Source organism: Lepidochelys kempii, chromosome 16 (assembly GCF_965140285.1).
Source record: "Lepidochelys kempii isolate rLepKem1 chromosome 16, rLepKem1.hap1, whole genome shotgun sequence".
Classification (NCBI taxonomy): domain Eukaryota; kingdom Metazoa; phylum Chordata; order Testudines; family Cheloniidae; genus Lepidochelys; species Lepidochelys kempii.
In genome coordinates, this window is record NC_136395.1 from 16464765 (window position 1) to 16488088 (window position 23324).

General features: G+C 44.6%; 1 protein-coding gene across 3 annotated transcripts in view; it reads left to right on the forward strand.

The window, feature by feature from the left end:
- Positions 1–23324, forward strand: part of NUP188 (nucleoporin 188) — a 47448-nt gene that overhangs the window by 20860 nt on the left and 3264 nt on the right. Inside the window, exons 20-41 of one of the 3 annotated variants that reach the window (XM_073314221.1) lie at positions 439–553; positions 1097–1217; positions 1414–1480; positions 2042–2170; positions 4270–4326; positions 6474–6607; positions 7322–7428; positions 8029–8235; positions 8834–9003; positions 10125–10194; positions 11168–11235; positions 12665–12860; positions 13443–13520; positions 15299–15384; positions 15908–16053; positions 17104–17285; positions 18657–18857; positions 19606–19698; positions 19926–20084; positions 20854–20991; positions 21517–21591; positions 22377–22586. In XM_073314221.1, the coding sequence (XP_073170322.1) occupies positions 439–553; positions 1097–1217; positions 1414–1480; positions 2042–2170; positions 4270–4326; positions 6474–6607; positions 7322–7428; positions 8029–8235; positions 8834–9003; positions 10125–10194; positions 11168–11235; positions 12665–12860; positions 13443–13520; positions 15299–15384; positions 15908–16053; positions 17104–17285; positions 18657–18857; positions 19606–19698; positions 19926–20084; positions 20854–20991; positions 21517–21591; positions 22377–22586 (2809 nt within the window). The remainder of the gene's footprint in view (positions 1–438; positions 554–1096; positions 1218–1413; positions 1481–2041; positions 2171–4269; positions 4327–6473; positions 6608–7321; positions 7429–8028; positions 8236–8833; positions 9004–10124; positions 10195–11167; positions 11236–12664; positions 12861–13442; positions 13521–15298; positions 15385–15907; positions 16054–17103; positions 17286–18656; positions 18858–19605; positions 19699–19925; positions 20085–20853; positions 20992–21516; positions 21592–22376; positions 22587–23324) is intronic. The other 2 variants (XM_073314222.1, XM_073314224.1) reach the window with 2 other exon arrangements.

A 23324-nucleotide genomic window follows, 5' to 3' on the forward strand; every position in this document is an offset into this window, starting at 1 on the left:
GTGAATTCCAAACCTTCTAAAATCCAGACACCTAATGTTCCATTCTTACATAATAAACTGGCAAAATCCTTATTCTAAATTCAGTTCCACTGAATCACATGTGACTGTAAAGTGTTTGAGCTCCTTATATTTTCTATAAGTAGAAAATACTACATTTAGACACACCCTCTGATCATAAATGTGCTTAGCTTTGCAGCAGAAGCAAGATTAATCAGACCTATAAAATACAAGATACTGCCCTTAAGGAGAAGTAAAATACTTCTTAAGTGCAAGGGTGATTTGTCCTGAGCTTGGTGAGTCATCTTTTCTCTACTCAGGATCATTCCCCCATGTGTATTAGTTAATGGGATCCCCCTTCCCACTGCACATGTGCGCACACCTCTCCATCATGCTTGGTTCCTATTGTACATACAATGCATGCTCTCGCTCCTTCCACAGTGCAGAGGGAATGAATGCTGGGGGCTATGGAAACCTGTTGATGAGCGTGGAACAGCCTCAGGGCGAGTATGGTGTCACCATCTCCTTCCTACACTTGGTCACAACTCTTGTCCGTGTAAGTGTTTCTGCAGTGCTCCTACATTTTCAGGCAGCAATAGATTACTACGAGCTGATGAGGGTGAAGATGAGGTAAAGGTGTGTACTGAATGTATGAGGTTCCCTTGGGTGGGCCACCTCTGGTATGCACTTGACAACATACCCGCCTTTTGTGCTGAGGCTCCTGCTTTTCCCATGTTTTGGTCTTCCCAACAATCATCTTCAAGATGCAAATTGCACTCGCTCCCCAATCAGGGTGGCGGGAGTGCTCAGTCTCTTCCAAATCCCATTAACATTGCTCTGTGTAAGCAGGAAAGGAAAGCTCTTTGCTGCTTTTCCTCTTCTAGAGATCCCTAACACCTCTGATCTTCACTTGCTTTGAGTGCAAGAGAATAGAAATTGCTCATAAACCTCTGTCCCCATGCTGCATTGCGCTGTACTGCTGGCAGAACTGTTCTGGCCCCTATTTCTGTCTTTGGAGTGTGAGCATTAAATGTCTTCCAACCAAAGATTTCACACCTTTGAATTAGAATCGGAACTGTAATGTTGCTGCTTTTTCTAGGGACAACTTGGCAGCACCCAGAGCCAAGGGCTAATGCCCTGCATTGTGTTTGTGCTGAAGGAAATGTTACCAAACTACCACAAATGGCGCTATAACTCCCATGGAGTCAGAGAACGAATTGGTAAGGATAGCTCTTCAAGGGAAGCAAAGTTGAACTCTGTCTAGAGAGAATGTGTCTTTCTCTGTTTTTTTCCCCTTTCATTATAAATGGCTCAGTGAGCACTTGGATTTATACTTTATAATGTAATGGTACCTATTGCTTCTGAGCTCAACAACTGTTCTCTCTGAAGACTAAATCCATTCTTCCTGCTTTTCAGGGTGTCTAATCCTGCAGCTCATCCATGCTATTCTGAATCTCTGCCCTGAAATGGATCCTCACAGCGGGTAAGGGGGAAGTGAATTTCATACATCAATATATATGCAACAGCCCCATTTACAGTGTAGAAGATCTCAGTCACTGTTCTTTTGTTTGCAACCTAGAATGTGAAATATTAAACTGGCAAGGGTATAGTGTGCTGCTTTGTAGTCTTGGTGCCCCCTTGCTTACGCTGAGCCCAGGGAAATGCAGAAAGGGGTGGGAGAGAGGGCAAACCCAGATGGTCATCCCCGCTGATGAGGGGAAGGAAACAGACTTAATTTTATATTGCTGCAGATGTGCACATTCCAGGGCCCATTAGACTGCCATCCACTTCTCTGTGGTTGGTGTGCCCACTCTGAGGGTTTGAACCTAAGGAGTGGTATAGAATGTGGAAGAAGTTACTTTGTGTTCACTTTCATGGTGCATGGTGGATCAGTAGGACCTTTCTATCTTGCGCATTTCTAATGTGCTCATCCCTGTAGCGTTTGGGCTGATGCGGGCACTGATGCATGCTGAGTGTATCAGATCAGGCAGAGAACCTTTCCTTTCATTCCTTGCTTTCCATTGTCTGTGTCCTTGTCTTGTAGCAGTGCTCCAAGCCTGCAGTCCTTATGCATCTTCAGCCTGGCCAACACGGAAGCAGGACAGGCTGTCATTAACATCATGGGCATCGGTGTGGACACCATTGATATGGTCATGGCCTCGCAGTCCTGTAGGTGAGTCGCATGTTCCACTCTTGCATGGAAAAAGCAGCTACAAATAATACTTGAAATGTGGCTTAACTGGGTTACATGTTGCTGGGACTCAGTGGAGCTGCCAGTCAGGGCAACCATCTCTGATCAAAATTCTGAAAAAATTACCAAGAACCTGCTGCTTATTCACAGCTTTCCGTTGCTGTGCTTATTCTCTTTTCAGAGTAACAGCCGTGTTAGTCTGTCTTTGCAAAAAGAAAAGGAGTACTTGTGGCACCTTAGAGACTAACCAATTTATTTGAGCATGAGCTTTCGTGAGCTACAGCTCACTTCTGAAGTGAGTTGTAGCTCACGAAAGCTCATGCTCAAATAAATCGGTTAGTCTCTAAGGTGCCACAAGTACTCCTTTTCTTATTCTCTTTGTATACGTTCCCTAATTCCTGCAGTTTCTTTTCATTTCTGATTTTGCTTAGCCTAACCGAGTATTGCACTGTGGAAATGAGATGTCGGTAAGCTTGATTGTTTCACACTTGCTTGTATAATGCTGTTATAAAGAAATCACTAGATTCAGCATATGAAAGTACCAAATGAAGTAAAAGGCAGGAAAATTATAGCAAAAGTTCCAATTTTCGTGCCTCCAAATCATGCCTGAGTCCAGTACAATCCACTAGTTTGAGAAACTATTACAAAGCTTGAGTTGCAGTGTTAGAAAGTCCTTGTGGTTTCTTGATTAATCAGTTTCTTATATGTGGATTCCTGAAGGCAGTTCTGGGGCTGCTTCACAACTTAAACCTCCTCCCCAGCCAGTTATCAGGACAGTTACTGCTGAACACTTCAACAATGGTTAAATGCCTTTATTTATTAGTGTGTAACTGAAGGCCCTTCTGTGCTTTGAAAAACACTCTCTGGCCCTTAATAGTGTGCTCATGGGACCCACTTAGCCTTTCTGGTCTGGGACAGTTAACTCTTAAGATACTTTAACAAATCTGTTGGAGAAAGAGGGAACCTAGAACACAATGAAAACAAATAGAAATATTGAATTAGAGGTTTTTCACAGACTGATGCCACATGACTGCAGTACAGATAATCTGTAGTAGGGGCTTTCAGACTTCTTAGTCTGGACCTCAAGTGTGTGTGCGCACGCGCACAGAGGACACCTGCCCTTCCAATTGTGACCTTGTGGACCCCATCCTCTCCCGTTCACGATAGCATAAAATCTCTCATGAGTATAGCAGTTGCTTATGTGGAAAAGTAACATTAGGAAAGTATCTAAGCATTTTAGCTGCCTTTAATGTGGGTTGCCCTTTGTGAAGAAAGTTAATCAAGCTGCTTGCTTTGGCTCTTCGTTTCATCTGCCCATCCTGTCTGTTCTGCTCCTCCTGCCACCTGCCCCTCTGCACATACTGCTTTACCATGTAGTCCTCCTCTCCTCTGCACATTCAGGAAGAAAGGAAGAGAGCCAGAACTGTGTGGCTTGCTGTCTCTCCACTGATCACTAGCAACTGCTTCCCAGACCACCAGTGGTATTCAGAGGTCCTCAACTCTTTGGTCTGTCATAGAGACACATGACAGTGCTATCATTGGTTATTTCACAGTAGCTGTCTGATGCTGTCTCATCACCCTGTTTATACAGCTTGGCTCTTTTTCCCTAGCCAAGTTTGGTTTAGTCAAAAATAGTTTCTTAACAATAGTGTCCCAATAGTGTTCTCCCTTTCGTCTCCTTAATATGACCATCACTTATTTATATGCAGTGTTGTTGTAGTTGTGTTGGTCCCAGGATATTAGGGGGACAAGGTGGGTGAAGTAAGCTTTATTGGACCAACTTCTGTTGGTTAGAGAGACAAGCTTTTGAGCTTACACATAGCTATTTGGACAGTTACCCTACATCTGTATCAAAGGTAGCATGCATCAGCAGTTATGTGTGCTCCAGGGCCTTGTTTACCCATCTATGCCAAGGACATTTTAATCTTTTTGATACTCTTGCTTTTATACATTAGTCCTTGAATTGTCCTTGCTGTGCCTCTGTATTTCCCCTTTCCATGCTTCCTGTGACTTGCTTCTATAAAAATGAAGTAGCATGATCTTAGAAATTTTAGATTTATTTTACTTGTTTGGTCCAACAGTTATACTCACTCATTGGAGAATTTCAAGGGAATTGCACGCATTGCAGATTTGTGGAAGTAAGTGTAATGTTGTGCAAGCCAGAACCCCCCCACCCTTCCAAAAAACCCTTATGTTCAGATAACATGCAGTGTCTGACTTATGATGAAGACTAGCTCATCCTCTTGTCCCTGTGTATTATAGCCTTTGTAATAGGTAAGATCACCCGTAATTTGAAACATACATGACGTTGGCATGGTAGGATGGGTTAAGGATAAAGCATCCGTTTCAATTCTGAATTGCCTCCTTGTTTTCATGGAATTATCTAGACACAGTAATAACTCTATCGTTCAGATTGTAACAGCTGCCATTATAAGTCTGATCTTGAACTTGGCTCTGCTCTGTGTAACTTTCTGTAAATTTTCCTTTCTTCCTGAAATTTCTTCTCCATACTCTCTTTGCATAGTAGAATCTTTTAGCAAAGTTTTGAGGTTAGTTTCTTAGTTATGGGAGTCTGAAGAAATAAAGAAGGGGACTCAAAATTGTTACAACTTGTTTTGTCTTTTCATAACTGAAAAATGGCTTGGTCTGAAAACTTCACATTTGTTTTACATGCTAATTTTCAGTTAGAACTGACACACAGGACTATTACTAACAAGCTGAAGTGGAAAAGCTCGTAATGACGAAGGGTCAGATTTTAAGGCTTTAAGTATAAGATGATTTCTGTGACAGGCTTTGTGGCAGTTGTAGGTAACATGGCATGTATCTGCAGAGTTTCATAAGAGGAACTAGTTAGGGATTTGAAGAGGTTATAAGCTCTGCCTGTTGCCTGAAGGAGATCTCAAGTAAATCACTACAGACAGCGGAGGAGTTGGGTCCAGTTACAGCAGGGGACCTTTGGTCCCTCTTTGTCCCAAACTAAGCAGCTCCTAAAGCAGCTGTCCAGCTCAGGGGAAATATTGGTCTTCATACTGAGATCCCATCTAGCCACCACCCAAAACTGTGTGACCCTACTTCCAGTTTCACTGTGAGACACTGAGTGACCCTCTGCCCCATGTATAGCAACCTCATCTTCCTATTTCCTTGCCATGACCATTCCCATCTTAACATGCCTGCTCACCCCTAAAGATAGGTTGTGATGAAAAGGGTTAGGAGGTTTTAAGGCTCATCCCTTCCACCTCTGCTTTGTTCCAGAACAAAAGGGAAGGGGGAGCCTGGACTTGTTAGGAGGAGGTGAGATCTGTTGGGAGATTGTGGCATTAATCTCTAAAAAGTTGGTCCCTAAACAGATGAACTTTAATAAGGGTTAAAAAGGTTAATAAAATTCAGAACCAGTTTTTTCTTTGTCTGACTGGTTTGGACTCCTTATAAGTGAGACTAATGGTAGAAACAGCCCCTTGCCAATTTGAACATCTACTGTGAAACCAAAGGCCATGTGGATCCTCTAACGTCCACTGATATAGACAGCAGAGTTTAGAACCTTGGGGAGTACAACAGTTACAAGAGACTTCTCATGCTGCATAAATGTGCTAACAGCCAGTGGAGGTTTCTGCTTTTAAAAAGCCATCATAGGAGAAAAAAATGTACTCTAAAGGGTGGGTTTATGTTTCATGCAGAAACAGGCGAAACTCTCATTGGAGGGTGAGCACGATATGGGGAGAGAGTTACTGTGGGTGGAGGAATCTTAACTTCAGATGTCTTTGCTTTCTAAAGTTTAGGTGAATTATGTCTCAACCTTAACTGTATTTCAACAACTTTTTTTTGTCTGATAAGTTTTTAGCTTAATTTTTGTTGGTTTTAATCTCCCTCCTCCTACTCCTCGGCAATAATGGACGACACAAGAGTTTTAAATTTTTTGGGTTATTGGATCTGTCTGAAAACTGCTTTTTGCACTCCTCAAACTTAAAAACTTATGAGCTAATTTAACTCCAACCTAGGTAAGAAGTAAAATCACAGTTATGTACCCCAAAGACAAGGGTTTAGAACAGAAACACTCTCAGGCCCTTGTGCTACTATTATAAACTCAAGATTGGTTTTGCAGTAGTTTTTTGTATTATATTGCAACAGTTACATGATAAGTGAAAGTAAGTGGAGTTCTCTTACAACCTTTGCTAATGCATGATAGGACCACAGGATACTGAATTTGCTATTTGAATACTGTACAGCTTATTAGCATCATTTGAGTTGATTTTAATGTATTCCTTTTGGTTTCTGTTTGGCAACACAGCGATGAGTCACTGGGCCAGGGCCAGCTGCTGATCCAGACAGTAAAGCTGGCATTCTCGGTCACCAATAACGTCATCCGGTTGAAATCCCCTTCTAGCGTGGTATCCCCACTAGAACAGGCACTTACTCAGCATGGTATGTACCTCTTTGTTGGCCAGCCCAGGCAGTAGTGTCTGTCCCTCGCACACAGATAATGTGTAACTTGCTAACACTAGATTGAGGTATGACTTCTCTGAACAGAGCAGTTCTCATCCAGCGTACTTGTGAGGGGAGGGTGCCAGAGGGCATTCTCCTCCTCCAAGGGATTAGCCAAAGGACATTTAGTAAATTCCCTATAATGTGGACTAGGCTAACAGGTTTTCCCCTTGCATTATACCTTTACGGAACCCTCTTATGCAGTGATGCTGGGTATATGACACTGGGCCCACTTTTGGGAGGGTAGCAGAATTGTTTTTCTCTTGCTCTTCATCTGCTAGGATATTGGTGGCACTGATGCTTCTGGTTCTTTGCAGTTCTGAGAGCAGTGTGGAAGCTTTGGACTATATTAACATTGTTGGCTCACCAGGACTGCTTTCAAATAGCCACCTACTGTTATTTTCACTTCTTTTGTTTACTGCTTTCTAACATGAGACAGTGCTGAACAGTATGGTAAAGCAGCTGCCAGTAGTACCTATGGCCAGACCCATCTGTTGTCCTCTTGGAAAGCTGAATTCATTCCCTCTCACTCCCTTTCCACTCTAGTATAGAGTACAATGCTGTTACTGATAGTTGCTGAATAGTCTTTCTCGAAGAGCCCTCATAGGAGACTATTCCAGTTTCTCACCTGTGATTTAATTGTGTTCTCACCAGGTGCTCATGGGAACAATCTGATTGCTGTCTTAGCCAAATATATCTACCACAAACACGACCCAGCACTGCCACGCCTTGCCATCCAGCTGCTCAAACGACTCGCTACGGTAAAACTAGTTTCTCACAAGCGCTTTCCCATGCTTTCCCTTTATGTTGCTTCCATCACTTAAACTGTCTCCAATGGCCCTCCAAGATACAACCTGTGAGTGTTCTTGCTTTGAGATTTCCAACCTTGTCAAAAAGGCACCTATATTAACAGTTATCTAGGGACCCTGTATTAAGACTTATTCTTTACCTATTGGACTAACACTTTTTGGTTGTTAAAATCTGAAAGCGCCTCTGGGTTTTATTTAAGCATTTAAATATTGTAATTTTGGGGGTATTTATTTTAACATGTCTCAACCCAAATCTATGTAGCTGTCTGTCTTTCTTCTTAGGTTTTGCCCCTTTCCTTGTGAAATAGACAAGGAATGGAGCAGAATTCCTAAAGAGGCAACCAAAACTCAGAACAATTTGACAATTTTCTATATGTTCCATTAAAATCAAAATTATTTCTTGATTTCCTCTCTCCCACGTCCCTGCACTCAAGGGTGAGAATTTTCTTGTTTTCAGTTTCAAACAAATATCACAAGCCTCATTTATATATTGAGAGGAAGCATCATAGCGTTTATCAACATTTTTTTTAGTGTGTTTCTTCCCTTTTGCAGGTGGCTCCAATGTCTGTTTACGCCTGCCTGGGGAGTGATGCTGCTGCCATTCGTGATGCCTTTTTGACCCGCCTGCAGAGTAAGATTGAGGATATGCGCATTAAAGTCATGATCCTGGAGTTCCTCACTGTTGCTGTAGAGACACAGCCGGGGCTCATTGAGCTCTTCCTGAACCTGGAAGTGAAAGATGGGAGTGATGGGTCAAAGGTAAAACAACAAGTGTCTACATAGGAATATCCTGTTACTCCAGTAAACCCTTATCTTTTCATGTGACTTGGAGCTTTCCTGGCTTTGTTCCTTATTTTAGTAAAGATCTCTAAGGCTTTACTTTGTCCTCAGTATGAGTATCTTTGTCATACACCCCGAGGTGCCTGACAAGATATTGAACATTGGTTTTAATGCTGTGTTGCCTGATTCTGTGATGAGAACCTTATGACCTTCTGATCAATTGGCAAGAGGTTCCCTTCGACCAAAGAGAAATCTTCCTGTGTTCTCCAATGACTATGCAAGCACTTCCTGTTTCAGTATGCTATTTAATTGCACCTACAAAATATACAGGAAAGTAAAGCTTTTTTTTGCCCTTTGAAGTAATCTACTTATAAAAATAATTTATTCCGCTCTTCACTGTCTTTTTAGCAATTCCTCATAGGCATTATATATTACATGTATGTGCATATGAAACACACACCTATACCATGTGCTCAAGCTTTACTTCCTTGTGTATTTTGTCGGTGGAATTAAATAGCATACTGAAACAGGAAGTGGTTGGATGTAGATGTCTCTCATTTTCTCCCTCTTGCTTTAGGAATTCAGCTTAGGGGAATGGAGTTGCCTCCAAGTGGTCTTGGAACTGATAGACTCCAAACAGCAGGAAAGATACTGGTGCCCTCCCCTCTTGCACCGGGCCGCCATTGCATTCCTTCATGCCCTGTGGCAGGACCGTCGGGATAGTGCCATGCTGGTCCTGAGGACCAAGTGAGTCATTGCTTTTCTATGTTTCAGAGATGTGGCCTGTATTCCTTGTTTCTAGTATATAACTTTGGCTGTTTTCAAAATGCATTTTCTTTGAATGGGCTCAGTTTACCAAGCTCTCCAGATTGCTCTGTATGACTGCCGTGTCCTCAGCATTTACCATACCGCCAAACTTTGTGTCATCGGCAAATTTTATCAGCAGTGATTTCATATTTATTTCCAGATCATTGATGAAGATGTTGAATAGCATCGGGCCTAGTACCATTCACAGGCTGATTGAGAATGGGCTGTTTTAAACTCTATTTCAGTGAATAGAAATAAACATATCCCACCAGTTCTGACAAGTTGGAGGATGCCTTTTAACTGTAACTTAAATACTGGGTGGTCAGACTCAGAGTCTTCTCAGCTAATAGCTGATTAGACCTCTTCCTCCAGTCTCCTGGTAACCTGCTTTGCAGGCAAAACATTGGGGAAAAATTCAGTAGTTAGGGATGTTTATGTTAGGGAAAAATTAAACTTTCAGTTGTGAAGCACATGTGCACGGTTCTGTTGAAGAAACCCTTCTCTTTCAGTGTGCTCTGCACTGCCAGGTGAGTAGTGTTACCACATGTGTGAAATATCTCAGACAGTGGAGTTTGCAGTGAAAGGCTGGCAGGATCAGACTGTTCCTGTCAGGTGTGCTGTGCAGGTCCGCGGTTCTCAACCAGGGGTACGCAGGGATTTTCCAGAGGATACATCAACTCATCTAGATATTTGCCTAGTTTTACAACAGGCTACGTAAAAGTACTAGTGCAGTCAGTGCAAACTAAAATTTCCTACAGACAATGATTTGTTTATACTGCACTATGTACTATACACCGAAATGTAAGTACAATATTTATATTCCAATTGATTTATTTTATAATTATATGGTAAAATGAGAAAATAAGCAATTTTTCAGTAACAGTGTGCTGTGACACTTTTGTATTTTTATGTCTGATTTTGTAAGCAAGTAGTTTTTAGGTGAGGTGTAACTTGGGGGGTACGCAAGACAAATCAGAGCCCTAAAAGAGGTACAGTAGTCTGGAAAGGTTGAGAGCAATAGGAGAAGTATGGTAACTTACAGTATTTTTATGTGTTTTTAGGCCAAAGTTTTGGGAAAACTTAACCAACCCCCTCTTTGGGACCCTTTCTCCCCCCTTAGAAACATCAGAGGTGAGTTGTTTATAAGGACTGACAATAGCTGTGTTTTTCTGAGAAGTGAGTGGTGTGTGCAACTTCCTTCCTTTTGCTTGTTGCCATCTCAGAGGAAATATGGTTGGGTAAGGCACAAGGGGGAGTTCTGAGGGTGGGTTTTGTTTCCAACGCTTGCACGGATTAGCTGTGTAACTTTGGACTAGTCTCCTAAACTCTCACTGCCTCTGTTTCACCATCTGTAAAACAGAGATAACATCTACCTAACAGGGATGATGATGCTTACCTCCTTAATGTTTGTAAAGAACTAGTACACTAGATGTGCAATATAGTGTATGTACATACGTGTACAGGATATTTTGCTCCTGTTCCCAGACATCTGAACAATCTCTCCTCCTTAGTGGGCCTACCTCAGACTGACTTGGGTTCCTGAGGATTTTGCCTTTCTTCTGCTTTGGAAACTTCTGTCTTCCCTGTGAAAATCTTAATCCCCCTCCATCCAACTGCCATCCAGATTTGAATATGGTGCTCTTCCCTTGTTGGCAGAGTAGATGAGCGCTGTCTACTGAGGCAGCTGCTCTTACATAAGGCCATTTGATCCTTACTCCCTCCTAACGAGAGAAGATGGCTGTGGCATTCTCATGGGAGGGACACTTCTCATAGGAAAGTGCCATACCATTCACTCTGCCTCTACGTGATAAGCAGGCCAAGTCTTGCTTCCATCCCTGTCTCAGCCCCAAGGAGGTCCAGAGGGTTGCCTTTGTGCTACTCATAGGCCCTGTTGGCATAATGCTCAGGAATCCAAGGGTAACATGAAAACGGGGGTCACTTGAACACCACAAGGGTGCTTGATTGACAGTGTAGGTGTACTGGACTTTTTAGACTGTGGTCCTCAACACTCTTTGTAAGACAGAGCTTGGGACACAGTGCTGCCAGATCTGACCTGGAGGAACAGATAACCTGCTCATGTTCTGCTTTTATTCCCTCTTTGTAGCTCAGTGTCTTGGACACTTGTGCCTTAATCATGAAAATCATCTGCCTGGAGATCTACTATGTGGTCAAGTGAGTCATTGCCAATCTGTCCTGTTCTAGAGTTTTCAGCGATGCTAGGGGCACCTGAAAGTGAGGGCAAAGTCCTGCGCTGTGTGTGGATTAAATCCTAAGAGATTATCCATGTTTGAGGGGGAGGCAAATTGGAGCTAACAGTTCCGTGGAAGTGCTAGATGGACAGTCAATAGTTTACCTGTGGCTGCTGCAGCTCAGAAGAGAGGAGCACAAGTCTGCCTCCTTTGATTTGAATTTCATGCAGCCATCTATTAGAGGAATAGGTGTCATGAGAAGAGTCTCTGTGGCCTGTAAATGTGACATACTGGGTATGGATCTCAAAAGAGGAATATCTGTCCTGGAATAATGACACTTTAAATATTTTTAAGCTCATTATGGGACTATTCTAGCCACATGTAATACAGTGAAATGTTCCCATCATACACTGGATGCTAGGACTAAAATTAGGACAATCTAGCTTTTCTCCAACTCTGTAGCAGTGCATAGTATTGAGTTTGTGTCTATGACGTTTGTCAGAAATTTTTACTTTGCTTCAGTAGGATTCTTTGGATAGAGTGGGGTAATCATGTGTTTTAGAAAAAAGTTTCACCATTTTAACATCTATAATTATAGCATGACATCAATTTACTACTTTAGCTTTTTGTAATGTTGTCTGTGTCTTTTTTGGAGGGTGGGGCAAGGACATTCTTCTGTTGGTCTAGCATCGCCAGATGTGGTATTTTATGGTATTGAGGTAATATGACATAGAATAGCCCCTATTAAACATATTTACTTTGATAAGCTCATTTTTTGTTTGAAGTGTGTATCAACTCTGTAAAATAACACTGAAGTGGTTAAAGTTTGTGTGTCTGACTTCTAAATCAAACTTCCTCAGCTTATAAATGAATGGATGATTTTCTAGTTTCCAGATTTGCAAAACATATCCTGAGGTTTCGAAGTTCAGATGTGTGTTCTCTCTCACAGGCCCACCAGAAATAAAATTCTCAGTAAGATTTAAAATTAAGTCTGAAGCATGATCCAGAATGGGTTCCAGGTTCTTCTCCCAGAGCTGTGCTGTTCTGCAGACCTAATAGGAAGCAGTAACTTACTTTTATCCCTAAAGTCAGCAGAATACACAGACAGGGAGTTGATTTGCTGAGTAAGAATGTGACCCTCTTATATACTCACTTCCTTGAATGTAACTACTGTTCTGAAAATTCAGGAATAAATAAAAATCACACGTTTAAAAAGATGAGTTGTTTCTCTCTAGCGGTCACCCTTCTTCCATACCATGTGATGCAATAAGTGGGATCCCCTTCTGAATTCACTCTGTGTGGGACAGTCTTGCCCCACAAGCTAACTTTCCATTCTGCATCTTAGAAGGAGCATGTTCTCTGATCAGAGAATAAATGAAAATGTATCTGATTGCTCTTCTTGACTTTGTCAGGGGCTCACTGGACCAGTCCCTGAAAGACACTCTGAAGAAGTTCTCCACAGAAAAGCGCTTTGCTTACTGGTCAGGATATGTGAAGTCCTTGGCACTGCATATGGCAGAGACAGAGGGTAGCAGCTGCACCTCCTTGACAGAGTATCAGATGCTGATCTCGGCCTGGCGGATGCTGCTGATTATCTCCACCAGTCATGTAAGAGCCACCTTGACTAATAATGTTTTGAATAGATACGTGCCCTGTTGTTCAAGCCACATATGGTGCAGTGAGGGATCAGGCTGTTGGTTTTTTTTTCCATTATCTTGTATGTGTACTCACAATCTGAATGGACACCAATACCATAGAGCAGAATTACCTCAGTGAGTTTTGTTTTGCTAAGTGATCAAAACTAGCATACTGTATGTGTGTGGCATGGGAGTGAGGGGATGTTGCATCATTTCTATAATAAGTGTAAAGAAAGCCAATAACACTGTCTATACCCAGAGAGATGCAGTAGATACTTATAGTAAAGTGTGATGAAGATGCCCTGTGTACACTCTGTTCCCAATTACCTGTCACTCAATGTTGACTTTTTGCCCCTTGCTTTTCTAACAACTAGTAATTCTTCGTTTCTTTCTCTATAATTGAATCATCCAGCAGATGCAAAAGCCTATGCCACCTTGTAAATTAATAACAAATTCAAAAAGGTGGGGTTGATGTTGGATTGGAAACACAAGGGTGTGTGTGTTGGTGATGTAACTTTCACTGTGGTGTATAATTAGTCTGATCTGTCTCTAGGCAGATATAATGCATCTGACTGAATCTGCAGTTCGGCAGCAACTGTTTCTGGAGGTGCTAAGTGGGACCAAAGCTTTAGTAAGTGTTTACATTTCAATTTGTAGCTCTTCAAGGAATCTCTTTCAAGACTGGGCACACAATTGTCCAACTCCTTTGTGGAGCTCTAGTCCTGTATCTGTTTGTGGTTCTGATTTTCCCTGATTCTGTGAGATTAGACTGAAACAAGAAGGTATCTCTTAGAATTACTTTGCTCTCCATAAGTCTTTATTCTCCAAATTATATTGGATTTTCTTGGCCAGCGGGTAACACTGCAATTAGTGCTACCTAGTGATCCTGCAGCGTTGCCAGCTGTTGAAAGGCAGGCATGGTCATTGGCTGGACCCTGTGTACTCATTCCAGCTACCTGCGGTGTTGCTTGCTATTGAAGGCAAGGTTGATTACCTACTAGATCAGAGGTGGGCGAACTACAGCCCACGGGCTACATCCGGCCCGTGGGACCCTCCTGCCTGGCCCCTGAGCCCCTGGCCTGGGAGGCTAGTCCCCAGCCCCTCCCCTGCTGTTCCCCCTCCCCCGCAGCCTCAGCTCACTGTACCACCGGCAATGGTCTGGGCGGTGGGGCAGCTGCAGAGCCCAGCCTGACCCGGTGCTCTGTGCTGTGCGGTGGTGTGGCTGGCTCCAGCTGGGTGGCGGGCTGTAGCGCCGCCAGCCACCGGTGCTCCAGGCAGCGCGGTAAGGGGGCAGGGAGCAGGGGGGGTTGGATAGGGGGCAGGGGAGTTTGGGGTGGTGGTCAGGGGGCGGGGGTGTGGATAGGGGTTGGGGTGGTCAGAGGGCAGGGAATGGTGCGGTTGAATCAGGGCAGGGGTCTCAGAGGGGGGCAGTCAGGAGGGAGGTGAGGTTGGATGGGGCAGTCAGGGGACAGGGAGAAGGGGTGATTGGATGGGGCAGGGGTCCCAGGGGGGGCAGTCAGGAATGAGAGGAGGGGTTGGATGGGGCTGGGGGGGCTGTCAGGAGTGGGGGTTCTGGGGGCAGGGATGGGCAGTGGTCCCAGGGAGGCTGTCAGGGAACGGGGGGGTTGGATGGAGCAGGAGTCCCTGGGGGGGGGCCCATCAGGGGGTGAGAAGCAGGGGAGGGTGGGGCCCAGGCCTCGCCTGGCTGTTTGGGGCGGCACAGCCTTCCCTAACCGGCCCTCCATACAATTTCCGAAATCTGATGCGGCCCTCAGGACAAAAAGTTTGCCTGCCCCAGTGCTAGATCTTCAGTCGCTGCATGGGCTGATGATGACGATAATAGATGTTTCTTTTAGGTGGATGTTTCACCTGGGAATAATTTCCTCTCTTTCCTCTTGCGATAGCAAGAGGGAACTGTGATGCACGGCTTTACGCCAATAAAAAACAAGTGTGCCACAGCTTCCATTCCAAGTAGGTTGCAAATTGAGATGTAGAATTTATCAACGGGCTCTTGCAATTGATCCGTAGAACACTGTGACCGCACTGCTGAGAGTTAAGTTCTGTTGACCAAATGGGCGAGCGCTTAGAATGTGCTGTTAATATCTATGATTCCATACACCTTCCTTAGCAGTCGTGGGGATGGATCTCTGCTCCCATAGCTCTGTGGAAGGACATATTGAGTTGCATCATCTTTTTTATAATGGATAGTACCATAAACCTCTTTATGGCTCTTTCTGCACATATTCTGTTGACTACCTGCTCTGTACACAAATCTGCTTGGAATATAGCAGCTGGGCAGGGGTGGGGTGGGGAAGCAAGCTCTTAGTGCTCTGAATGTCTGTGTTGAGCCTATTCATCTTTCTCATCTGTGAATGTTGCAATTGTAACTGTTGGGACATTTCTCCTTAGCTGCTGGTCCCCATGTCAGTGTTGTGCCTGCAACTGGGGTCCATGCTGTGCACCCTTCTGCTGATCCTGCTTAGACAATGGAAGAGGTAGGTGCTCTATTTGCATAACTCTTCATAAGTAAGCTAATAGTCACTGATGAATGTAAGAACTTGGAAGAAGATGTTTGAGTTGCTGTGTAGGCTGAATTGTCATGGTGATCTGGGAATTAAAGCAATACCTTATTGTTGTACAATACTCTTTATCTTGCCAGGCCGTGGCTTCGGGGACTGTGGAATCGTGGGATTCACATTGAGGGTGGCATTGATGATGGATGCTGCTGCTGAACTTTATTGTTAAATAGTGATTCTATGCTTTTGTGAGTTTACTTTCACTGTGGAAAAGTGGGACAAGGAAACTTAAATTATATTGAGCCTGTAGTCTCACTGTATTTCCACCACACATTTCTGAAATGTCCATGAGGAGACCCTACTGATGACTTAAATTAAGCAAACTGTATCTGTGCCCCTACACACACATCCCCTCGAAATGATTTGCACAGATCAGTCACAGCCAAGATAATAAGTGGGGAATCTTGTCTCATCTGACGAGCTCTCCCTTTTTTGTTGTCAGCGAGTTGGGTTCTGTGGATAAAATCATAAACTCCTTGACGCAGATTCTGGAGGGAGTGCTGCAGGCAGATCAGCAGGTGATGGAGAAGACCAAGGCCAAGGTGTTCTCTGCTCTCATCACTGTTCTGCAGATGAAGGAGATGAAAGGTGAGAGGGCCTGGCAGAGGTTATGAAGATCAGAGCTGCAACCACTGGAAACATTTGTGTCCCAGTCAAACATTTTTGAGTCAGGAATGCACACATTGTTGGTTGCCAGTGCAGGACAGTGACTATAGTTGGTAGCCAGTGGGATTTTTCTGTTCAATTTATCTTGTTTATTATTTGTATTATGGTAGCTCCCAGAGGCCCCAATCAGCACCCAAGTCCTGTTTTGCTTGGCGCTGTACAGCACATAGTCAAAAGCACTCCCTGCTCCAAAGAGCTTACAGTTTTATCACTTAATCCTTTTATATGGCCCTTGTCCCCACGATCTGAATGCTGCAAGGCCCGTCTCTATGCACTTTTGGGGAAGAATTCAGGTTGAGCATGAGAGGGCTTAATTTTAGTTGTATTAGCACTTGTGCCCACCAATGGGTTATTGTCAGCTATAATGATAAGGAAGGGTGATGCAGTTCATAAAGTTGGAGTATGTATATGATGGGAATTGAATATTTTAAGGGCTCTCAAACATGAGCTGGGTGTTCGTTGAATGAGAGAAATGTAGGAATTGCTGAACTAGATCACATCCACGGTCCTTCAAGTCCAGTATCCTGTCTCTGACCATGGCCAGTACCAGCTGCTTCAGAGAAAGGTGCAAAAAACCCTGTAATGGATAATTATAGAATGACTGCCCTGCTAATGACTGGTTTATACTCTGAAGCATAAGAGGTTTCCAGCCATTTCCCCCCCCCCCCCCCCAAGAGATCCTGTTTATTATGATTGTACATATTGTCATTATCCAGATGAATGTCTAATCCCTTTTTGAGTCCTCCTAAGCTCTTGGCTCATTTGGCTGGCTTTCTTAGGTCCCTCTGGAGCCCCCCTCACAGCCCCGGGTAGGTTATAAGTAGATACCTGTAGAATAGTGAAATGCAAAGCAAGTCCTGTCTCTGAGAGGTGGAGGCCCCTGCAGTGCTACCAGTGCAGTAGTTACACTGAAAACGGAAGCGTGAGGGGGATGAGCTAATCCATTGTGTGCTCTGTGTGTGTGCGCCACAGTGAGCGAGATCCCTCAGTACTCCCAGCTGGTGATGAGCGTGTGTGAGACCCTCCAAGATGAAGTAATTGTGCTCTTTGATCAGACACGACACAGCCTCACGTCTGGAGACTCTGTAGATGACAAGGACAGCATGGAAACAGATGATGCCTGCAGGGCTAAACACAAGGACCAGCGAGATGGGGTAAAGGCATTATTTGCCTGCTCTGCAGCCATGTTCTCTTTTTGTAAACAAAGTTACTTGCAGTGTCCACTGTACCATAAAATGCCCCGTCTGCATCATATCACTAGGTAGAAAATGGAGTGTCTTGATGCTTTATTTTGCCAGATAGGGTTTGCAGGCTTATTCACTTTCTGGTGGTGGAGCCCCTGTGATTATGTCCAGACATAGGGGACAGGTTATTGAGACGTGTGTCTCTTGCTATACAACAAGTTCTGGGAAGGTGCTCTTCAGAAGTCTGCTCCTTCTTGTGTGCAAGCCTGTTCAAACTTTAATACGAGGTTCCTGAAAACACACGGAGCCTGTTCTTAGCAGGCGTCTCTTCCAAAGTATTTAGTTAACACCCTCTGATTTCTCTACGGGAGTGTCTAAAAATATTCCCTACCATTTGTCTGCTGACAGTGTACATGGCTGGCTTGTTTCTCTATAATGCAAGTCAAAGACCTTGCCTCCAGCCCCTTGCATCTCCTATACATCAAACAGGTCAGTTACTAGTGGCAATATATGTACCTACTGGGATAACAACCCCAGGAGAGCAAGTCTGGAAGTCTGATTGTATCCATCTGTCCGTCCTGCACACTGAATGTACATTTGCCAAGTAGCAGATAGGTCTGAACTGCCCTATAGACTACAGTAAGTGGGATACCAAGGAGGATTGTGGTCTCTTTGTTGGAGCTGGGGACTTGGGGTACCTGGGTACCATCTCTGCTATTGACAAGCTCTGTAACCTTGGCTGAGTTACTTAACCACTCTGTAAAATTAATCTTATGTTTACTACCTCCCAGGGCATTGAGACTATTAATACTTAAAATTTGCTTTGAAATGATCATGAAAGGTTTTATAAGAGCAATGTGGTGGTGGTCATACAAACAGTTAGGATACTCTCACCTCAAAGGGGGAAGGGTGAACCCTTGAAATGGTGGGCTCAAATGTGCGAAAGTCTTCAGTGGCCTCTGTGTAAGTTTCATACCTCACTCCTTTGTGACCCATTACCTCTAAAGAGACTGTGGGTTGGTCCTGACTGCAAAGGACTATTGTAGCTGTGAGTCTGGTGGTGTCAGGTCTCCCCTGAGTACATTACTGCAGGAAATGGATTGTTACTGTTTCTCGCCCAGATCTGCTTTAAGGAACTTTGCTACTATGCAGCCCCGTAAGTGTGCACGGTGCCACACCCAGTGTTTACTGATGCCATAATTCATGTATGTGAGAACAGTTACAACTTAGATCCCATCTACCCATTTGTTTTTGGACAGTCTTTTAATGTCTGTCTTTCCTCCCTATCCCCTGCTCTGGGATCTGTCATGTCCCATTCTCCCTCCTTCCCTGTTGCTGCAGGTGTGTGTTCTAGGGCTGCATCTGGCAAAGGAACTCTGTGAAGTAGATGAAGATGGAGATTACTGGCTGCAGGTTACTAGGAAGGTCCCTATGCTGCCAACGATCTTCACTGCCCTAGAGATCAGCCTGAGAGTTAAACAAAATCTTCACTTCACAGAAGCCTCGTTGCATCTACTGCTGACCTTAGCCAGGACGCAACAGGTGAGAGAGAGACACAAATGAGAGCTTCTTGCTGGATTGTTGGCTCTATATTTAAAATGCAGTTCATCTCACTGCACTGTTTGTCAGCAGCAGCGCAGTGCATTATGCCTCACACTCTACAGCTGAGCAGTGCATTATGCCTTACGGGTGCCATTAAAGCCCTGCCAAGGGGGAGGAGTTAGTTGTAGGTCTTGTACAAAGAGCTGCTTTGTATTTCCTTTCCTTGTTCTTCTGGATAATGGAATGTCTGTGCTGGACGAACAGAACCAATCCTGCCCTAGTGTAAACCTATAATTCAAAGCAAGTGCTTTCCCTGCAAACACCCCCCTCCCATCCAAATGTAGCCAGTACAACTAAGACAGCACTAAAATGCAGGAATCTGCTCTCCCTGTAGCCATAATATAAAGCAATACTTGTTTATTGAAACCTCAGCACTGTACAGGGGGAAGAGTATATAAGGTTCCTTTCTTACAGGAGCTTTCAGTCAAAGACAGAGGGGACACACAGGGTACCAGGAGATGAGGAGGTGTGTTCACCACACAGTCACGTTGGGGGAGGGAGATGTTGTTTTTCATTTTAATGAAAGAAAAGTGGCACTGTCTGGGGTGATGGAATTCAGGTTTCTGGGCTGCAGGGAAGTGTCTGAAAGAGAAGGGTAGATGTGTAGAAAACAGAAGTGCTAGGGGCATCTCCCTGGGCTGAGAGAAAATGGTGGTACCTTTGACAGCAACTTTTCTGTGTTGTGCAGGGTGCAGCAGCTGTGGCTAGTGCTGGTGTCACACAGAGCATCTGTTTGTCCCTCTTGAGCGCATACCAGCTCAGCACGAATGGAACAATTCAGGTGAGTGCTGCTTCCTCTTAATGTGGATTTGAAACTCATTGGGAAAGCTGTGGCCTGCTCACCCTCTACTGGCTCTGTACTGTAGAGCCGTCATGGGAATAGAAGAGGCAAGCACTGTCACGTGGCCCTGGAGAACTTTGATGCCATTGTGAGGAGTGTGGGGTGTATCTGAGGGAGCAGAAAAACAAATAAACTCTGTGTCTTGTTGTTGTGGTTGGTCTGTTCAGACACCTGCTTCATCTCGGAAGTCTCTTGACGCCCCATCCTGGCCTGGGGTCTATCGTCTCTCCATATCATTGATGGAGCGCCTTCTTAAGACACTAAGGTACAACTTCCTGACAGAGGCACTGGACTTTGTGGGTGTCCATCAGGAGAGGATTCTTCAGGTATGTCCACCCCTTCCCCCGTAATACCTCAGTTGTCATGTATGTAACAGTAGCAGCCAGAACGTGCTAGACACAGAAGACACAGTCCCTGCCTCAAATAGCTTACATTCTTCAAAAAATAGGTGAAGAGTTGGGGAAAGGGATACACAAGCAAAGGGGTCAGGCAGGTGATGGATACATGTCTTGGTAGCTGTTAGATCCTGGGTTGTTAGCACTCATTCATCGCTCTTACTCTTGGGGGTCATAATATTGCTACAGCTGTTTCATGCACTCACTCAACGCAATAACAATTGTGGGTGCTGGGTGAGAGCCTAAAGTCTGTAACCATCTGGCTGGAAAAGGAGAACTGAAAACTGTTCTTAGAGGTGACCTTGCTCGGACTCCATCCGTTAATGAAAATACTGCGGTCAAGGTCCAGTGTCCACTTAGGTGGGTAGCTTGAATATCGAATACTTAAATCCCTGTAACAGCTGAATTTTGTCAGGGCAAATTTGCTGAAAAGCCCTGTTCCTAGGTAGGTGCTGAATTGTCCCTGTGTTAGCAAACTTCTTCGATAAAGAGTTCTCTTGTTTTGGGGCAGGAGCACCTGCTGACTGAAACTGGCTAACTTGTAAACCTCAATGCGTTCAGAATGTCACTGCTGTCCATATTGGAGCTGGTAATTCTGATGCTGATTTCTCCTTGTGTGTATTCAGCTCTTCCTTCTAAGTAGGTGATAAGTATTTTTGTGCTCTGTCCATCATGGTCTGGATCATTTCTCTCTCTCCAGTGCCTGAATGCAGTACGGACAGTGCAGAGCCTGGCCTGTCTGGAAGAAGCTGACCACACTGTTGGCTTCATTCTTCAGCTCTCCAACTTTATGAAAGAGTGGCATTTCCACCTTCCACAGCTCTTGAGGGACATACAGGTAGGATCCAGAGCATTCCCCTGCGTGCTACATTTTCCCACACACTGCCCAGCACAGCAGGACAGAGAATGCGGCTAAGAGAGAGAGCTTGTAGATAGTTCTTTCACTGAAGCTGTTTTAATGAGGATCATAACAGGACATTAAAGGAAGGCAGCTCTTTATCATGAAGAGTTTCTGGACCTTACAGTCACATAGCGAGGTACAATTAGTTGAGGGGGAGAAATTGACTGGGACTTGGAGGTGACAACTTTTGGAGGATTGACTGTCTTAGTGCATTTGGGTTGGAACCTCAGGGTCAAGATAATTAAGGAAAACACTGGTAAAATCTGACAACACGGCTGTTGCCCGTTCTCTGGGATGAAAGGTTCTATTCAGACTGGATTTTTAAATTGTTAGGGTATAATAGTATAATTTAGTCTTGTGAGGGGACTCAATAATGGAGAATTTGGAGCTTGTTTAGGTTGCAGCTGTGGAGAGTGTCAGCTATGGATGGATCAACTCCTCCCCACCCCCCTCTTGTTTCAGGTGAACTTGTGTTACCTCTGCCAGGCTTGTACCTCCCTCCTGCATAGCCGCAAAATGCTTCAGCACTACCTGCAGGTGAGGATGGGGGTCCCTGGAAAACTGAAGGGGGGAGTTCTGGCCCTGGGTCCCTCACCCCAACCAAGCAAAAGATCAGTCAATATCCAGTCACTGTTTCCAGTGACAACTGCTGACCATGACCAGCCCAGGAGCCAAGGTTTAGTTAATTATACCCCTCCACAACCAAAACCTACAAAGAACAGCTCTGAAATAGGGGACGTTTTGTGGGCCAGTCATATTAAGCAGAATGTATCTGACGAAGAAACCGTAGCCACTGCCTGAACTCTTATTAGCTAGTTCCGAACTACCAGCTGTGCAGGGTGGAAGCTGTGTCCCAGCGGTTATTGTACAACCCTGCCTCCTAAGAATGGGGAGACAGCAAGGACTTCATGTCCTTGGGTTGATTTAAAGTGGTAGTGAAATACGGCTCCTGCTCTTGTGTTATCCCTAGATGGAGTTTGGGTGCGAAGGTGATGCACTTCAGGCACCACTTGTGTTGGGGTTAAGGTTTTTTCTGTGAACATTTTGATTAGAAAAGCCCTTTCCAGAATGTGGTCACTGAACACATCTGCACACTGTACCCTTGCAATAAAGACAAGGCTGCTCCTTATGATGCAAGCTAAGCATAGACCTCAGGCTTCTAGTAGGTTGCCAGCATGGCCCTTAGCTGGGCAAAGCGTGAGTATCTTGCTTTAGGGATTCCTGTTACTGGTAACTTGTTTTTCTGGAAAGCTTAGTCTTAAACTGCAAGGGATTGCCTCTGTATGTGTGTGTGTGTCTTCATTTGATTTCCTTCTCCACAGACAAAAAATGGCGACTCCCTCCCATCAGCTGTGACACCTCGAGTGCAACGCACCCCCCAGACCTCCTCCAAGCATCCAAGCCCTGAGTCAGAGGCAGCCGAGCAGAAGGCATTGCGTACAGTGCAGTATAGCCTCTTGAAAATCCTCAGCAAATCTCTAGCTGCCCTACGCCACTTCACCCCCGATGTCTGCCAGATCCTCCTTGATCAGGTACAGGAATAGGAGAGTGATTTCTGTGGGGGAGGGAGTTTGAAGCACCCTAACTGATATTGTGGGTCTCAAGGGAGCCACAAGCCTGTCCCATTCATACAGGGGACTAATCCCTCCCCCTAAAACACACAGGAGTCCCTACATGCACCCCAGACCACCTAAACTGAATTGCAAGGTACACCCCTAGATCTTAGGCAACCAGAATGAGCATTTTATTGCTATTCATCAATGTCTGTGTGTTGATTCCATCTCAGGCGGTGAAATAGGACCTTTGCACCTCTATTTACCACATGAGTCTTTTGATTCTAAAGAGCCTAGTAGCCAGATAGCTGTTTGGCATGGAGAAAAACTCATGTGCTATGCAGATGATATGATAGTGTTCCCTCCTCAGACACTTGACTTGTCTCAGTGTGCAGGATAAACTGGAGGTTGAGACTCTCTCTTCTTATTGCCCCTCTAACACCCTTTTCACCCCTAATACCTTAAGCAGGGTTAGTGGCCACACCCAGACCTTTAGCACTCACATTAATGCAAACAAAATGGTAGCCCCAGCTGTCACGTCTGTGTCTGCCTGCTGTTCTTTGAAAGGTGGAGCCCAAAGCAGGAAGTCAGGGTCCACGAACCCTAAGGAATCAGACACAGACCAGTCTGAAAGGAAGTCCTGTCTGCGCTCTCCTATTGAGAGGTGGAGGTGCAGATATTTTCATAGCTTTCACTGGGATTGTTTAGCACAACTGT